Consider the following 18,564-nt stretch of genomic DNA (forward strand, 5'->3'; position numbering starts at 1 on the left):
AATTAGGACATTTGGGTTTGGCGGGCAGTATAGGATCCTATGCGCCATTTTTGATAAAATCGTTTTTTGCTGGATACATAGATTAGTTTTTTTTCTGTGTTTGGTGGAATAGCGCAATATGGAGCAATATGGCGCAAATGCCAATATATTAAACCCTCTTAAAATAGTACAAAGATTAATTATTAAAGTAATTTTAAAGAAACCCTCAACATTCCATACGGAAAGTCTATATAAAATATTTAAGGTTCATACAGAAGAAACTCTTTATAAAATAAATTATATTATACAAATATAAAAAAAGGAAAAAATAAAAGAATGTGAAACGAGTCACTCAGATACCAACATAATATTAAAATTCCTAAATTCCATACAAGTCATGGTCAAAATAGCTTTGTATTTAAAGGTGTAAAAAAATATAATAATTTTTATAATGAACTGAAAACTTTTAGAAATAATATATCAATAAATAAATTTAAAGTTAATCTAAAGAAATTTTTTGAACTCGTGTAAAAACAACATTAATTTTTAATTAGTATGAATGTACTATTGTTTTATGTTTTTTCTTTATATATTCTATGTTTTTATTTTTCTTTTCATGTATTCGTATTATAAATTATATAAACTCTTATAAATAAACAACTAAAACAGTGTAAGTCACTCTCCAAGCACAAGAGTCAGTCTCTTTTTTTGGAGAGTTACAGTGATAACATTTACTAGATGTGTAAAAGTAGATTAGTTTAGAATTTTACAAAAACATGTACTTTTATGAAATTTATGAATAATATAAAAAAATGTGCTACTAGGTTTTATAAAACTGCTAAAATCGTTTAAGACTTGATTGTCATAATAAGGTTTTTTCATCCTTACCTCTGTTTTGTATAAATACATTGAACTCCTTAATAAAGATACCAGTCTCGAAATTTGTGGATTAAAGTATCACTCGTCTTTTTTATATATAATAAAGTAATCAATGCATATCATTTTAAGGCATGTAAATCAATTTTATAAATATTTTAATATGATAAACTAAAGAAATCAAAAATAAATTCGGCCATGGAGATCGTTTTTTGCTCCTACTGAAAAAATAACAAATGTCTCATAGGAGTCTGACGTACATAATAATTTTGTAATGCACATAAACGTATCAACGAAATAAATTGACGTTTTCTGCCCTTGACGTAAACGAGTACGGGTCTGTATTAGATAAAATCCCAATACACTTGGAAAGTTAGTATGAAAAACGGAATGTTTTATCATAGCAAGGTTGACTAAAAATTATCGAGAAATAAGGCAAAACCAAAGTCTTGTGTTTGGCCAGTTTTATTAGTAAAACAACTTAACGATGGTGAGTCCTTTTTCAATGTATTTAAGCCCATAGTTATTTTGTATGTTTTTATTAATTTATAATCAAAAAATACCCGTACAAGTTATACTTATTTGCAATGTACGAAGTTAAGTTTTTATATTAAATTCTTAATAATTACATAAAATTTTTGCGTAGTGTGATAATTTTTATTTAACAGTGAATGATTGTGATTTGCAATTGTTTGAATAGTTTGTGTCCTAACCTAATGGTGAAACAATTAATTAAATTATTAAAAGTTAAGTATTAGAGCAAATTTTATTTAAAGATCTACATATGTAGATAACTTAAAATTACAAAATTTATCAACAACCCTTTTTAAAAAATCATTAAAAAATGTTTTACATTATTTATATGTTATTAAATATTTTTAAACGTATTCCGATTTATTGAGTATTTCTAAAATCATTATTTGATGTATTTATTTTGTGCATACCAGCAGTGTTAAATTTATAAAGTGATATTGTATTACACAATTGTTGTGGAGCGAAATAATAGTGTTTAGTTTATAAAGTTTTGTATAAAAAATGTTTAATTTATAAACTAGTGTGTGGTAAATTTATACAGTGGTGGATAACAGAAGTGATATTTGTGTATAAAGTTGTGTTATAGTTTAATTTATAAACCGGTGCGAAAAAAATGTGCTATTTAAAAAAATATATATAAAACTGATGTTTTTAATTTATAAACTGATGCGAAACAAATCAACGTGTTAAATGTATAAGTTGGTCTATACCAACAGTGCTTTATTTATATATAAATTAGTTAATTTTCTAAAATTGTGTGTGTACACCAAAAGTGTTTGATTTATAAACTGATGTGTAACAAATGCGTTAAATGTATAAATTGGTGCATAACAATAATGTTAAGTTTATAAATTTGCGTGTAACCAAATTATTCTATTTAAATCTGGTGTAAAACAAACAAAAGTTTTTGATTGATAAACTGATATATAACAAACGTGTTAAATTTTTAAATTAGTGCATAACACTAGTGTTGTATTTATGTATAAATTTGCGCGTCACCAAATTGTTCAATTTAAATTTGGTGCAAAACAAAAGTGTTAATTTTATAATGTTGTGTACAACAAAAGTTTTTGATTTATAAACTGATGTGTAACAAATCAATGTGTTAAATGCGTAAATTGATGCATAACAATAGTGTTATATTTACATATCAATTTGCGTTTAACCAAATCGTTCAATTTAAATCTGGTGCGAAACAAAACTGTTAATTTTATAAAGTTGTGTACAACAAAAGTGTTTGATTTATAAACTGATGTGTAACTTTAAGTGTTACTTGACGATAAATGAGAAACACACATTAAAAGTGATTTGTTTAAATTTGATAATGTTTATATTTCAAACATTTGGAGAAATACAAAACATGATTTTTATTTTTATATATATTTTTTAATGTTTCCCACCACTGATATTAAAATTTTGCTCTAGGAAATCATCGGATATGCTAATAAATACAAAACTTTCAATTATTTCATTGGAGATAATAGACAACAGCTGTTTAACTATTCAACATAATGAAGATAGCACATGTCTATGCATATTATTATGTGTCGATATTATAAATGACCATAATAGAATGACAACGGTTATCAAACTCATTAGTTACTGACTGCATATCAAGAAGAAAACTCAGGTGAGTGTTGAGGGTATTTATTTATTATCATATATTATGTACATAAAATTATACATTTATACAACGTTGCTTCAACTATTTAATTAGGGTTATTTACCCTGTTCTAAGTCAGTAAATATATATATATATATATAGAAACAGTAATCAATACACAGAAAAATAAATAAAGGTATTGGACATAGTGAAAAACATAAATGAAAATACACAGTTAAAAAAACATGGTAAAAATATAGTAAAAACGTATTTAAAAACCCAGTAAAAAACATCGTAAAAAATGATTTAAAAACGTAGTAAAATACACAGTAAAAAGAAAAACCATAGTAAAAGATGTGATAAATAAAAAAATGTGTACATGAAGTAAAAAATCAACTAATAAGTGTTAGGAGCAAACATAGAAATCTCCATCAAAAATGGAAAAAAAGTTATTGATGCCAAAATAAACTAAACACGAAAACCTACCTACCGAAATAATAGTGTAATTCAAAACCGTCTCTAAATCTTGCAAAAACAGTTTTCAATTATACTACGTGTCACCGCAAACATAGAGTAAGTGAAGCATAGTTGGAAATCTCACTATTCTTTTTTCAAAGTTTTTCGCAAACATCTCAGTAACTCCTTCAATGGAGATTTCTTAGTTTGCTGCTAATACCCTCTGTTGCTATTTGAATTTTCATTTGCGTTAAGTATTTTTTCCTGGCAATGTCGGTTCGAAATATTTTAATTATTTAAAGCCTTAATGTTGCGGTTAAACATTTTATAAATTGTAAGTAAATATTTGTATATAACTACTTACCGACTTTTCTATGTCGATCAGATTCGCAAATCCCCCAATACTCCATCACCATAGTAGTTGCACATAAATATATATATTTTTTTTTAAAATTTTAATTTATTTATAGAAATCTAGTCATATGTACAAAAATACGGGTATAATATAATAGATACTCAATACTGTACTAAAAATAATTTTAAACCTATAATTAACAATGTACATAATGTGTCATAAATAAAGTTATATTACACAAGAATAGAATGATGGAAAACCACAAATGAAATGTTTGTAAATATTTTCCTTTGTAAATTTAAAATAAAATGAAAAAATAATATTGTATTTACTCATCACTACTCACCCACGACGACAATGCCTGCATGCTGTCGCTGATTTCCCTTTTGAATTTATAATGATTCAAGTTGAATATGTCAGTCGCATTGGCTCCAATAATATTAGTTTTAGCTCATAATATTAGCCTTTTGGAGGCTTTACGTGTACAACATAATTACTTCATGTTTTTTCAATAAATTCCATTGGTAACTTTTCCTTCCGATACATTTTTAAAAAATCTGAAAGGTTTTTAATGATTTGAATTTTTTGCAAAAGATAGGGAAAACATTTTTAAGAAGGGGATCTGGAAGTCTTGGCATTTACTTATGATCTGTCATTGGCTGGTTTAAGTGGCCTGTTTACACCCTGTGTAACATTCACAATTTAGCCTATGTTTTAAGATCCACATTTCCTCAACTCTTCCATCGGTTGACTTTTGTGAAGTAAAAGAGCCAAAACCTTTATCATGTGAGTGAGATTCATCCGGCTAAATCAATTCACCTTCTAGGCAACGCCTGAAAACAATTTTACATTTTTATACGCCTAGGTGACTAAAATTTTGTTAAGTGACATTAGCTTGTTTATAATCTGGACAATGTAAGTTGTACGAGTAAGTAATAAAAAGGAAATATTTGGATTGATAATTTTAATGTTGTGGTTAAAAAATATTGTTTATTTAAATGAAAAAAAAAATTGTAATAAAATTGAAATAATATATAGTTTTATACAATAATATAAAGCCACATAGTAAAAAACAAACTATTCGGATTTACACAACGTTTTTCTAACAAAGTTACCTTGGTGAAATTTTCTTCTTTAAGAACATAATTTTACTTAAAAGAACTTGATGAGAGATTGATTTCTGTTTTATCCGTTGTAATTTTTCATGTTAATTATTATTATTATTATTATTATTATTATTAAAAAGAAATATTTGCGTTTTTATGATTTACGCAAATATTTAATTTTGATTATTACATGTTTATTAACTACTGTATACCATATTGGGTATTTTGATATTTATATAATTATCATGATTTTTTCGATTTCTGCCAGTAGTAAATATTTAATTAAAACACTTATCTATCAACTTGTTTTATAAAACGAATGAATAAACACGTGCCTGTAGATACTGATTTATCACTATAACCTAATTTGTTAGTTGTTAGCATTTTATTAGATAAAAAATTAAATTTGCATCAAACACAACTGACGCTAGATAAAAGATTTTTTTATTTGTTTTAAAAACAATAAATATTTGCGTTCTTATGATTTACCCAAATATTTGGGGGCATTATCAACGAATTGTAAATAACTCACTGTTAGAAAATGGAAATCAAGTTGGGGTAGAGTGGGGTTTGAACCTTGGAACTCTGATTGGTGAGTCCACTAAAAGTAATTAATCAGCAATGTTAAGAGTGTGTCTAAATGTTTGTAGACAAACTGGATTTCCACCCTAGGGAGTTATTTAGATTTAGATTATTTGCAACAGGGGAAAATATTTTAACAAATGGAATATGAAAGCCTAAACATTGTAAAAAAAAGTGGCCACTCAAACCAGCCTATGACATGTCAGAAGCCCTGTGAATTCCTAGACTCCCGTGTTTCCTTCTCAAAAATGTTTTTCCTCTTTGTTTTAACCAATGTAGATCTCAATAACTCTCTAGGGTGGAAATCCATTTTGTCTAAAAACGTTTGTATATAATTTGGTAATGTATCCAAAATAAAACAAGTTTATTGGATTGTAATTCTACTTTATTTTTTATAAAATATACAAAGGGTATATTGTGACGCGTTTCGAGTTTGTTTGAAAATGTCCTAACAAGACGAAACGCGTCACAATATACCCTTTGTATATTTTATTAAAAAAAAGTAGAATTACAATCCAATAAACTTGTTTTATTTTGGATACATTACCAAAATAAATATGGAATTCTACCAATTGTCTGCATACACAATAAATACGTTTGTATATACTGAAAAAAATGTTGATTTCAGGCGTTGGCTGGTAGGTAAAATGGTTCAGCCGGATGAATCTTACCCAGATGATAAAGATTTAGCTCTTTTACTTCACAAAATTCAACAGATGGGAGAGTTGAGGAAACGTGGATGTTTAAACACGTTCAGAATGTTCACAAACAACATTAGTTTTTTGTAGATCCTTTCCCTTAATTCCTTGTTATTTCTACTAATTTATTTATTTTTACTGGGTTTTTGATAATACTAAAATAATATTAATTGACATTCAATTTGAAAATCGCAATTATAAATATAGTGCGCCCTTGTTGTTAAAAGAACGGAGTTTGATATTTGCAAAAAAATCCATATTTAAAAACAGTTTATCTTATGTTTTAGTAGTTTAATATAAATGATTGAATTGTGTGTTTTATTGGATAGGCATTTTTTATTTTAGACAGAATGAAGCTTAGTGGTCTTGTGTATTTGCAAATAATCTTGCTATCAACACATCAAGTACGAGTATCATGCTCCAACAGTACTGATCTGCTCACTGCTTTCGCTGAGAAGAAGATGGACGACTTGGTGCAGTTGGTAACCGCCATACAAAAAGGATTTGTTCAACTTACCATGAGAAATTGTATGTACGAAATATGTAATATTAAAATTCTGATAAATATTTGAATATAAGGGATACAAAAGACAGGGTATTTATTTTATTTATTTGACACTTTATATACATATACAATATATATACATACAAGGGCGGGCATATTGCTTTAAGGCAATTTCTTCCTACCTACCCAAACCGTTCAGTTTGAGATAATTATAAATACATGGACAAATTGAATCTTACAATTTTATACAAAAATTAAAAGGAAAGATTAACAAAAATAAAAATATATTTTTAAAAATTGACACTATACTCTGAAGAGGGGAAAGGGGATGGGAAGGAAAGAAGAAAGATAAAGGAACAATTGAAATATTTAGATTGTGACATTTCAATCTTGACTTAAATGTAAATAAAGAAGGGGCGTCTCTAACATTAGTGGGTAGATTATTCCACAATCGAGCGGCTACAACTGTGAAAGAGGAGGCAAGAAAATTAGAGCGATGACAGGGTATTAAAAGGGTTCTCTCGTTACTAGAACGAAGAGATAGTCCGTGTTGTGAAAGAGGTTGGATGAGCTCTCTCAGATAAACTGGCGAAGGGGGATTATTTAAAATATTGTGAAGAAGTGATAGAATGATAATGTTTCTTCTATGCCTGATACTGAGCCAGTGTAGTTGCGTGAGATACTCGGTTATGTGGTCAAATTTGCGAAGATTAAAGATATAACGAACACAAATACTCTGCAATCGTTTTAACTTATAAAGCAATTCAGAGTTAGCATTTGGATAACACACATCCGCATAGTCAACACCGTGCACACGAAACACGAAGTTCTGTAAGGGATGATGATGCCCAGAGTACGTGTAGCGGTGTTTTAAAGTTCTTTTATTTTTACGGGACCAAAGCTTTATAATTTAGGGCCTTACATCTGGAAATACGAAAGTAGAACATGTTTTAGAAAAATCATTGGTGAATGGTTGATCGTTTTAGATTAAACGTATTATGGATACTTAACGACATAGATATATTTACAAATAATATTAAATTTATCAAAACTGCCATAGGTAATAAATTGTCTTTGTCGGCATCCTTCTCTCCGTTCCTCTCTATCCCTGAATAAATATAAATTTTATAGTGAGAAAATCTTTTAACATAATTATGTATCCCCGTACAGCGGGCCAACTGTTTGTGACACCTGATTTTTATCATTCGAATAAATTCTATCAAACTTATATATTATTCTTATTTATATATTATGTTTATGTATAATATGTATTTGTTTGTTCGTTTTGAATTAACGTACGCGGACTGTCATACCTACCGTGTCTTATTGTTGACATCACATTGTATTCACTGCATTTTGTGGTTATCTACCGTACTAGTATTGTATGGGACTCGTTGCACATTATTCATTCAGTGTGTATCAATTAAATAAAATAAAAAAAGATTTATTTTTTCAGAATAAGGTTTAGAAATTTATTGAAAAAAAAAAATTATAACATTTCATGACTTAAATATTTATAAAAAAGGTTTTGAAAGTAGACATAAATTATTACTTTTTTATTTTATTTTTTATAGTCAAACTTCTAACCAATCTCTTTCCTGTACACTTTTCAATATAATTACAAGTTTTACATTATTTATATTTTTTTTCTTACGCACCCACACACGCGCACCCTCTCCCTAATTCATTCACATACGCACATGCACACTCTCCCTCATTCATTCACACACACACACACACATTCACAAACACACACATGAATACAAACGTCACACACATACAATTAAGTAAACTCTTTCTCTTATATATTATGTATCATTAGATTTACAGTGATTTTTTAAATTGGCTATTATTGTTATCGCTAGTATTGTTAATGTATTTCTACTTATTGTTTTATGTAATAGCTGTAAAAATCCCAAATAAAATGAAATAAAATATTAAAAAAATAAAAAAAAATAAAAAAATAATAATAATAAAAAAATAAAATGAAATAAAACGGAATCAAACGAAATAAAACGAAATAAAATGAAATAAAAGGAAATAAAATGAAATAAAATGAAAAAAATATAAAAATAATAAAAAAATTAAAATAAATATTCAGCTAAATGGTATATAAATTGATTTATTCACTTTCAAATTAAGTTACATTTTACTTATTTATATTCATGAACATTTAATGGTATTTTAGTATGTGCCCGTGTTAATGACAATAATTACCATGGTAAAAAGAGTACATTACGAAAAATAATAACACCCAATACAATAACTCTTTACTGCTCACTAGTTCAACCCTATCTAGAATATGCTTCTTAAATTTGGTCTCCATTCATATTGATCATATCGAGTCTGTCCACCACCATTTTCTAAGAAAAGTGGTATGGTTGCTCGGATTGCAAAGGGGTAATAATTATGCCTATTTTGTAACAGATCAATCTCTTAATCTGCCTTGATTGAAGAAACGTAGAACTGAGATGGAACCTATATGCATTTAAAAAATACTAAATTCAATAAATAATTCTGTTTATGTTCCCTTGTAACCTGAAGTTAAAACCTGCTATTTATCAAATTTTCCAAGAGAAACTTTTGTTTTTATGGCCCAATATCCAAAATGTGTGGATTAGTAAATTCGTCACACAGCTAAAAAATCTTTGGAATAGATTTTCCGGCTTTTTGTAGATCTCTTCGCCACTAAAACAGTGTGGGTCTTATTAAATATTGATCGTGTTTTTAAATACCATTATTTAATTACCCTTGTTTGTTTGTATATAATATAATAAATAAATAACAATTTTAAGACTTAGAGTTAAAAAAATAACATTTAATTATTAAACAAATTTAAAAAATATGTATCAAATAAAGCTAAAAAATAATGTTAAAAACAGAATCGCAAAGAAAAAAAAGGCGACAAGATAAAATAATTATTTAAGTACCTACATATGAATAGGTAATTTAAGAATGACTGAACTTCGCTAAAACTCATAATCTCCATAGCTATTATTTTTTAATACTTTTAGATTTGAATGCGAATTTGTTATTTATGCTGATTTTTAAGGTTACGCATACTCGTATAAAACATTTTCAACATTGTTGAATAAAAATTATGTTCATAAATCCATAACACTCAGGGTCGTAATAAAATGATTGAAACCGCATTTTTGGATCAGTAGGTTGATCGCACGATTGGACTTCGGGAGGTCTCAGGTTCAATGTTCGAATCGTGAATGTAAAAAACAAAAAGTTTTTTAAAAAAAATAATCACATAGTATTATTTACATTATGCAACTTACGTTTCTGGTTATCGCGAAGAATTTCCTGTAGTAAGTCAGGGCCATTTTTCGTCGGATAGATAACGATCAGTAAGAAATGTTACTTTTAAGGCTGTAGTCTGATAAAAAGTAATTATGCGAGGTGCTAACACAAGGTGTGTCCGTTTTTTTTTAAATTAAAAAAAAAAGTAAAAGTTGCACGTCATTCGAAAGCAAAAACATTCTGATCTACAATACGTTGTTTGTTTTTGTTATATATAGATATTATTCAATTTGATTACAAGCCTTCAAAATCGAATGTTAAGTAGACGAAAGTGAGCATTTTCAACACCTCTTTCTGTTCTCGTTCAATTGTTAAAACTTCATTTTTCTCATCTGAAAAACAACACGACAAAAAGACTTGACTTACTAACTCCGTATGTATCGATGTAATATTTAGAAATCACTGTAAACAAATAAAACAGGATATAATTCATTAGTTAAGTATACATTGATAAAGAAGCTTGTGCAGCTTTGAAACCTGCACAAGCAAGCGAGGTCGGTAGAAAAAAAAGTGGTTAAAAACAAAGTTGTTGTTTATTTATTTATTTTAATGAATAACTACAATGTTATTTCTTCAAATATAAATTTCAAAATAAACAATTATTTTTTATAAAATACCGAAATTATTTTTATAAGTGATATTAATCCAGCATCGTTAAAGTATATTTTTTTACACGGTACTGTGTATAACGTATCCCCCATGTAAAAATAAGTTCCACTGGAACATGATGCATGACGTAAAGAAATAGACAAAATGTTTTAAATTTTTTATTTATTTTTAGGCGATGGTATAAAGTGGCTTTTTGGGATAAATTATGAGCAACTTTTGGCTGCCGGGAAACCTAATCTCAGTACTATGACAATAGATCTTCATACTAAAAATAAAATTGTAAGTCTAATAAAAATAACTACCTATCATATCATTCTCATTATTATTTCCTTATTCGGATCCAATGGCGCATAGGGCATTGCAGGAGTACCTGCACCAATGAGGAAGTTCAGTGGTTTATTTGATTGTTTTTATTTACAACTATAAATTATTAACTAGTTATAACTACATATAATTTGCTCAGATACATCTCTCATTTATCGCACCGAGAGTGTTCAATATTTTGGAAGAACGTATTAAGCTCTCAAGGATAAAAATTATTTTCGAGAAAGGAGTTAAGGACTGGATTTTCCTTAGTGGGAGGGATTTGAGTGTGAAACTCCTTGATGATTTTCCAAATGATTGAGTTTACTGTTTATTATATTGATGTGCCATATATATGTTTTCAAAAATATTTTTTAAAATTATTTTTTGTTTCTAATCCTATATTATTTGTGGTGATATACTCATGTGTCTGTGTCATATAATTGCTCGTCCCATCTCAACACAGGACTTTTAGTCCCATGGAGTTGGGACTTATTGTCTCAAAAAATGTATAATAACCTTATGTATGTAAATAAACAAATAAAAATAGCGATTTTTTTGTCGGAAGTATTTAAATATATTTATTTTTAGATAAAAAAGCAATATTGGCGTTGTTATAATTTACCCAAATATTTCAATTTTGGTGACCATTTTCAACGAGTTGTAAATAACTCGCTATTAGAAAATGGAAATCAAGTTAAGTTGGAGTGGGGTTCGAACCTCGGACCTTTGATACGTGAGTCCACAACACTAACCACGGGACCACACCCCGATTCAAATTATAATAGCATTTTTTTTTAAAGTTTATTGTGCCTAATTTTGAAATTACCCCGCCACGACGTGACGTCACTGGTTGTCTTCAGCGAGTTGGCTTCTTGGAAACCAGAAATCTATCTAAGGCTGTAGTTGATTGGTTGATTGTTATTATTATTATTATTATGGATAACTTAACTAGCGCCATTTTCGTAATATAATACCTCAAGGGGGCTTTACATTGTGATTCTATAAATAAACAGATCTAATTAAAGCTTTTAAATTGGTAATTTAATTAAAACAATTTATTTTGTTGTCACATGCCACGGATTTATTCAAATGATTTAGAGAACAAGTGGGTTTTAAGTTTTTTCCGAAACATCACTTCACTTTCACAGCCTCGCAACTCTGTTGGAAGAGCATTCCATGCCATAGGGCCTGCGACCGCAAATGCGCGTTCACTAAATTTAGTGCACTGTTTGCGTAGAGGTATAATAACTTTTCCTCTCGCTGTAGACGTAGCTGATTTAAGCGTGAGACGCCTGTCAGCTAGTTCATCTGGAATGCATAGTTCCCTTAGATATTCCGGAGCAGAGTTGTGCAGTGATTTATACATAAGCCAACAGAGTTTGTATTCGACCCTCTGTGGAAAACGTAGCCAGTGTTATTCTTGAAGTAGTGGAGTGATATGACTAAACTTAGAGATTCCGAAAATAAGTCTCGCTGCAGTATTCAATACAGACTGTAGGCGAGTCATTTTGTTCATTGGTAGACCTGCATAGATACCATTACAATAATCGACTCTAGACACTACAAACGCATTTATTAATTGACGGGCGGCATCAACCGGAAAAGCAAGAACTTGTGAAACAGTTTTATATATATACATTTTTAATACATTTTCGAAAAACTTCGCCATACAACTAAATGTTCTAATTTTTACCGCACGTAAGAAAACACTTTTTTTTCAATTTCCTGTAGCACTGAACATTCTCATTGCCGTGTATCTCGGTCAGATGTTACTTGTGTTCTAGGTGCTTACAAAATACTGACCGAATTAATGCAGGCAAAATTAAATAAACAATAAAATGAAAGATTTCATCCAAAGACGGCCTCCGTGGTGTAACGTTTAAAATGTTTGGCTTACGCACGAAAGGTTCCGGATCGATTCCCGATGGGAACACAATAACATATAAATAAATGTGATTTTTCATAAGCCTGGGTGTTTCTTGCTGTAATTGAGCCCCCTAGCCTGTTGTGGTGCAAAATAAAATGTGAAAAAAATGACATAAATGTATACTTTTAGTGCCAAGGTAAATAAAATTTGTTTAAAAAAAACATAAAATTTTTATGTTTTTAAGAGTACCTACCTTAGAAGTTAACTATTTCGGGGCCGTAATGTCACACTAGTCTACATACGATAACAGACTTGAAATATTTCTCTTAATTTTTTAAATGATGATGTTTAATTTTTGTAATCTTCAAATGGACATTTTCACACCGGATTTGGAAAGTCAAATTTCCATAACTACGGTAGATTTTAATACAGAAAATATTTTTACTTTCTACGCGAATAATTAATGTGACGCCAATACAGCAATACATATTATGTATAAAAGAGAGCAAGAAGATAGAACTCATAACAAGAAAGACAGAGACGCTGTTTTGTGGCTGGTGTTTGTGTGAAATACTTTAGTTAAGTTGTTAGTGTCGTAAATTTGTTGTCCATCATCATGTCTGTCAGGCTTTTGATTAAAGTGTCTTCAAATTGTTTTTATGTATATTTGCCTTATGTCTAGTACTGGAAATTCTGTAACAAGTCTATCTGTAAATTGAATTTAGAACAATTAATTGTATTTTCAAAATCAATATGGATATTGTGGAAAAATGTTTTCATATATAAATGTAAATTAAAAAAATAAAATAAAATGCTTTCTTAGAAAAATACGACGTGTTTGGCCTTGGTTGTTGTGATGTCAAGATTCGTGATATTGTTCTTAACAAAGTTCAATGGCCAGGAACAAATAAACATGAATCGTGACGTATTGTGGCGTGGCCAATGGAATGACCGTTTTTGCAGGAATTCAAATTTACAAATTTAAAAGTATTTTTTATGCTACTAATAATTAGGAAAAAAAATGTTTTACTGGACAGTATTTCATAGACCTTTATTACTTAAAAAATGTTTTTAAAAATCGTGATATTTCCGTAATATAGCGCGTTTTTACGTACAAAATACGCGTTATAGCGCGCTGTAAATGCGTTTGGAATACCAGCCCATGGGTGGAATTCTGGACCTTCTTTACCCGTAGAGAGTGATTAGTTTGAAGAGTTTTATTTTTTTAAAGTGACGAGTCTTTGCTTCACACAATGGCCACACTATGTGAAGCAAAGACTCGTATAGAGTATAAAACTGCTGCCAACAGTTTGGTCAATTCAACCTAATTAAGTGTTTTGGGTAATGTTTAAGGTCGTAATAATGTCCAAAATGAAAATCGTCATGTTTGATTTCACGTGTTCATATTTTTTGACGTTTAATCATCAGTGTGGCCATTATGTAAAGCAACGTCTCGTCACTTAAAAAAAAAAAAAATTCAAATTAATCAGTATCTAGGGGGGTAGAGAAGGTCCAGAACACCACCCCAATATAACGCCTTAAATATTTTGTTATTTGTTGAAATAAATTAATTTGAATTTGAATCAAGTGCGAAGCTTTTGATGATGATGATGAAAAATTAAGCAATATTTGTACTGTTGTTTTGCAGGAGACTTTTAATTTTTCATCAAACCTGGGCTCTGAAATCATGTCATCGAGTCTATTCAAGAAGGACTCACCAGTTGCCATATTTATTCCTGGTTTCTTGGCTTCGAGGAACAGTCCCATAGTAAGGACCATGGCGAGAAGACTGGCGGAAACAGGATCCTACAATGTCCTGGCTGTCGATCCTAGCACTGTGATAGGATGGTTTTACTATTATTCTTCTACGGTAGTGAGATTTATTGGAGAAGCATTTGGCAAGCTATTGGCAGAATTTTACAATGGTGAGGATTTGTTGAAACAATAAATTGAATATATTTAAGTTCGTCATTTGCCAACACAGAATACATAACCCAATCATAACGAAGATAATTTTTTTTTTGAATCTCATACTAAAATTTTAGAGATTAGTTTTCATTTATTAATTTATTTACATTCTTTTTGTTTACATTTCTTACATTTTTTATTATATAATATGTCACTTGATTTATAAAAACAAAAAATCCCACGTAGGCATGGTCTATGCGTGGGTATATTAAATCTAGAATTCATTATGAAATCTATGGTGTATTTGCATTTATAAATACATTAAAAAAAACACTTAAAATAAAAATTGAAAGTTACTTTTTTTTGAAGAAAAATTAAAAATGGATGTAGAGCAAAAAATATTGAATTAAATTTAGATAATTTAATTAAGGATAAATTTGAAAGCAAATAAAAAGTTTACCTGGAAAAGAAAACATTGACATTTATATTTTTGACCTAGTTTATAAATGAATTATTAGAAGAAGAGAGGCTTAAATGATCATTTTCAAAATAATCAACCAAATTATAATAAAAATTCCTCACCCGACTGTCACACACTACACCATTTAAAATATCCGAAACATTGGCAAAAAGAAGATTTTTTTTATTTATTTTTAAATTAAACATAAACATGGCCCAGAAAAACAGCACAACATGTATCTGAAAGGTCGCGAAAACATATGAACTTTAAACACCAACACCTTTGAGTATTTTTTAATGTTAATGATACTGAATTTAAATACATAAAATCGGACAAATTATTTATAATACAAAATCGAAATTGTACATACTGTTTCAAATACTAACAACTAGGGTCAAAGCACCAATGAATGACCATTTGAGGTTCGGCTTGTAGTGAAATTCACATTAAAGGTAAAATTTTTATTATTTAAGTGTACAAAATAAAAGAAAACAATAAAAAACACATTAATTTTTCTAAGTACTTTTACTTTTTTATTGAAATACGAGCATTACGATTATAATTAATATTACTCTAAAAAATAGCAGAATCACCAGTGAATGACCACTACTACCCCAGTAAAAATAATACTCAGACTTAGTTACATCATAACATTATAAAACACCCTAACACATTAGAATATGGATATATTCAAAGGATTGCATAAGAAATAGCATCAAATAAAACGCTTACCACATCTTTTCTTATAAAAACACTATCAATCTCAGAACAATAACGGGAAGACGCACTTTTACCTTTTGACAACTCACAGCTCAAAACTAATAGATTTGTTTCTTACCGAAAGATGTGTCTGCCTACTGCTGTTGTCATAGTTTCTAGTGTTAAAAGTTTTTTGACTGGACACATGTAGCAATTCTTATTATATTGTGTTTTATTAACCAATGGTCATTTACTGGGGGGTGGTCATTTACTGGTGCTTTGACCCTTCATATCTAAACTTTCTTTTTGTTTCTAGCTGGAATTACCAAGTTCTATGCTATCGGTCACAGTTTGGGAGCACACATGTGTGGTTTTGCAGGGAAAAAGTTTTACAATTTGACAGGAGAAAAGTTAGACAGGTTAAGTGCTTTGGATCCTGCAGGACCTTGCTTTTTCGATGAAAGTCCTGCGCTCAAACTAAATAGTACTGATGCTCATTTTGTAGATGTTATCCATTCTGATACAGGGACCTTTGGAATTATTGATCCTTGTGGTAAGATCCCATATTGATTTATTATTTATGTAAAACATTAAAAAAAAAAATATCTCTCATTGAATACATTTTTGTTATTTTCTTAGGTTAACCTTTTCTTTTATTACCTTATTATTTCATTTACATGTTTTAGATCTTAATTTTAATATGTACTTTTCATTTTCTTTTTTTTTTTTTTTTGTCTGTAGATATGAATTGAAATTCTCGATTTACTTTACTTTGTTTAACTAATTTTTTATCTTGTTTTGATTACATTTATGAGCACACACTATTTATATTTGTATTTATTATTTGTTTTTTCTTATATTTAAGTAAATAACTATTCTTTAAACAATTTTTTTATGTTTATTATTTTATACATATACAGTATTATGTCTGTACTCTTCTTATTTGATTATTAATTAAAACTAATGTCTGAGCACCCGATGACAAACTATTATTGAATAGTTTATCGGGACAAAATATATCTTAATACTTTGTTTTTCTTTATAATGTATTAATATTGTAATAGTGTGTATATTTTATTGAATAAAGACTCTACGAATGAATGAATGAATGAAGATACACAAATGTTATTTATCAAATATTTATGAATTTAAATGTATTAGTTCTAGAATATTGTAAAAAAAAATACCCTAAAAGGACATGACATTTAACTAATAATCTCTCTTGATATATTCCACAAAAAGCATTAATTATTGAGTATAATTAATAAATTTTTAAATGTTATTATTATTATTATTGACAAGTGGTAATTGAAATTGCTAAATTCAATAAAATGTTCATACATTTGAATAAAGGTATAACAAAATACTAAAGTATACATTATTTTTACTTACGCACCCACACACACATTCACATAGGCATCGTGTGCATAGATACAACGTGTAAAAGTGTATCTGCTATTAGAATCGCGGCGCTTACTGTCGTATGGCACCAACCGGCGTGATTGTAAATCAGCGTAAATCGAACCGGCGCAAAACGACGTTTACTTGTATTCCTCTTTTGGTGGAGATTTATAAGTTTGCTTCTAATACCTACACTCATTTCTTTCCAGTATATATTTGAACGAAATATTTTTCTAGGCCACATTGACTTCTACCCCAATGGAGGGGAGTCGCAGCCCAACTGTCTGAGTTTCATGTGCAGTCATAACAAGAGCTGGGAGTTCTTCAGCGAATCTATCACCCTTTCTAAGAACTTCCCGACCGTGCAGTGCAGTAGTTGGTACACCTTCCGCACCGGAGCGTGCGCCAACAAATCTAGAATATACATGGGATACGATACTCCTACAACAGCCAATGGAATCTACTACTTGAAAACGGCGGCTGAGACTCTCTACGGACTGGGAGAAGATGGAATCACAACACCGGAAACTATAGATTTAGGAACAAGAATAGAAATGTGGTGGGTTTGGTTCCTCACCGCTATTGGTATTTTAAGATAAATGAGATGCATTTTGATGAATGTGCTACTTAATCAACTCTTTTGCCTACTAAACTTCAACCAATAAGAGTTTATTTCTGTATGATACTGTCCAATAGGGAACTATCACATACTACGAACACTGATAAAAATATATGAAATGGATTTAGAATAATTCATTGAATTTTCTAAATCAATATGGATATCATGAAGAAATGTTTTCATATATAACTTCAAAAAAGATTTTTTTTTAAATATGTCACTAGAAAAACGCGACATGTTTTGCATTGATTGGCGGCCTCCGTGGTGCAGTGGTCAAGACGCTTGACTCACGCACAGAAGGTTCTGGGTTCAATTCCCGGTGAGAATACAAAAAAAGTAAAAATGATTTTGAAAAAATTAGATTTTTCTCAAGCCTGGGTGTTCTGTGATGTAATTCACCACTGTAAATAAAAGAAAATTGATAGTTGTAACGTCAAGATTCGTGACGGAATTTAAAAAAAAATTTGAACAGTCAGGAACAAAATTGAAAATTAACATGAATTGTGACATATTACGGGGGTGGCAAATTTTTTATTGGACAGTATTCCATAAACCTTTATTGCTTTAAAATTTAAAAAAGTGATATTTTCCTATTCTGATCGATCAAATAGATCAGTTTATTGTAAAGATGACAATTTTAGGGAGTTTTTCGATTACTAGAAAGGAAAACTCTTTTAATATATTTCAGGGAG

The 18,564-nt window shown here is 29.3% G+C and overlaps 1 protein-coding gene across 1 annotated transcript; it reads left to right on the plus strand.

Annotated features, from left to right (window-relative positions):
• The first annotated feature begins 1,285 nt into the window (after positions 1-1,285).
• Positions 1,286-18,215, plus strand: LOC148277961 (lipase member H-like). Its single transcript, XM_088232110.1, has 7 exons — positions 1,286-1,345; positions 2,815-3,019; positions 6,535-6,717; positions 10,785-10,891; positions 14,434-14,710; positions 16,169-16,405; positions 17,491-18,215. Exons 3-7 carry the CDS (start codon positions 6,540-6,542, stop codon positions 17,850-17,852), a joined length of 1,161 nt encoding a protein of 386 aa, XP_088088236.1. The 5' UTR covers positions 1,286-1,345; positions 2,815-3,019; positions 6,535-6,539; the 3' UTR covers positions 17,853-18,215.
• The last annotated feature ends 349 nt before the right edge of the window (positions 18,216-18,564 follow it).

The sequence above is a fragment of the Micrasema longulum genome, unplaced genomic scaffold (genome assembly GCF_059751315.1).
Source record: "Micrasema longulum isolate JH-2025_06_02 unplaced genomic scaffold, ASM5975131v1 h1tg000949l, whole genome shotgun sequence".
NCBI classification, from domain to species: domain Eukaryota; kingdom Metazoa; phylum Arthropoda; class Insecta; order Trichoptera; family Brachycentridae; genus Micrasema; species Micrasema longulum.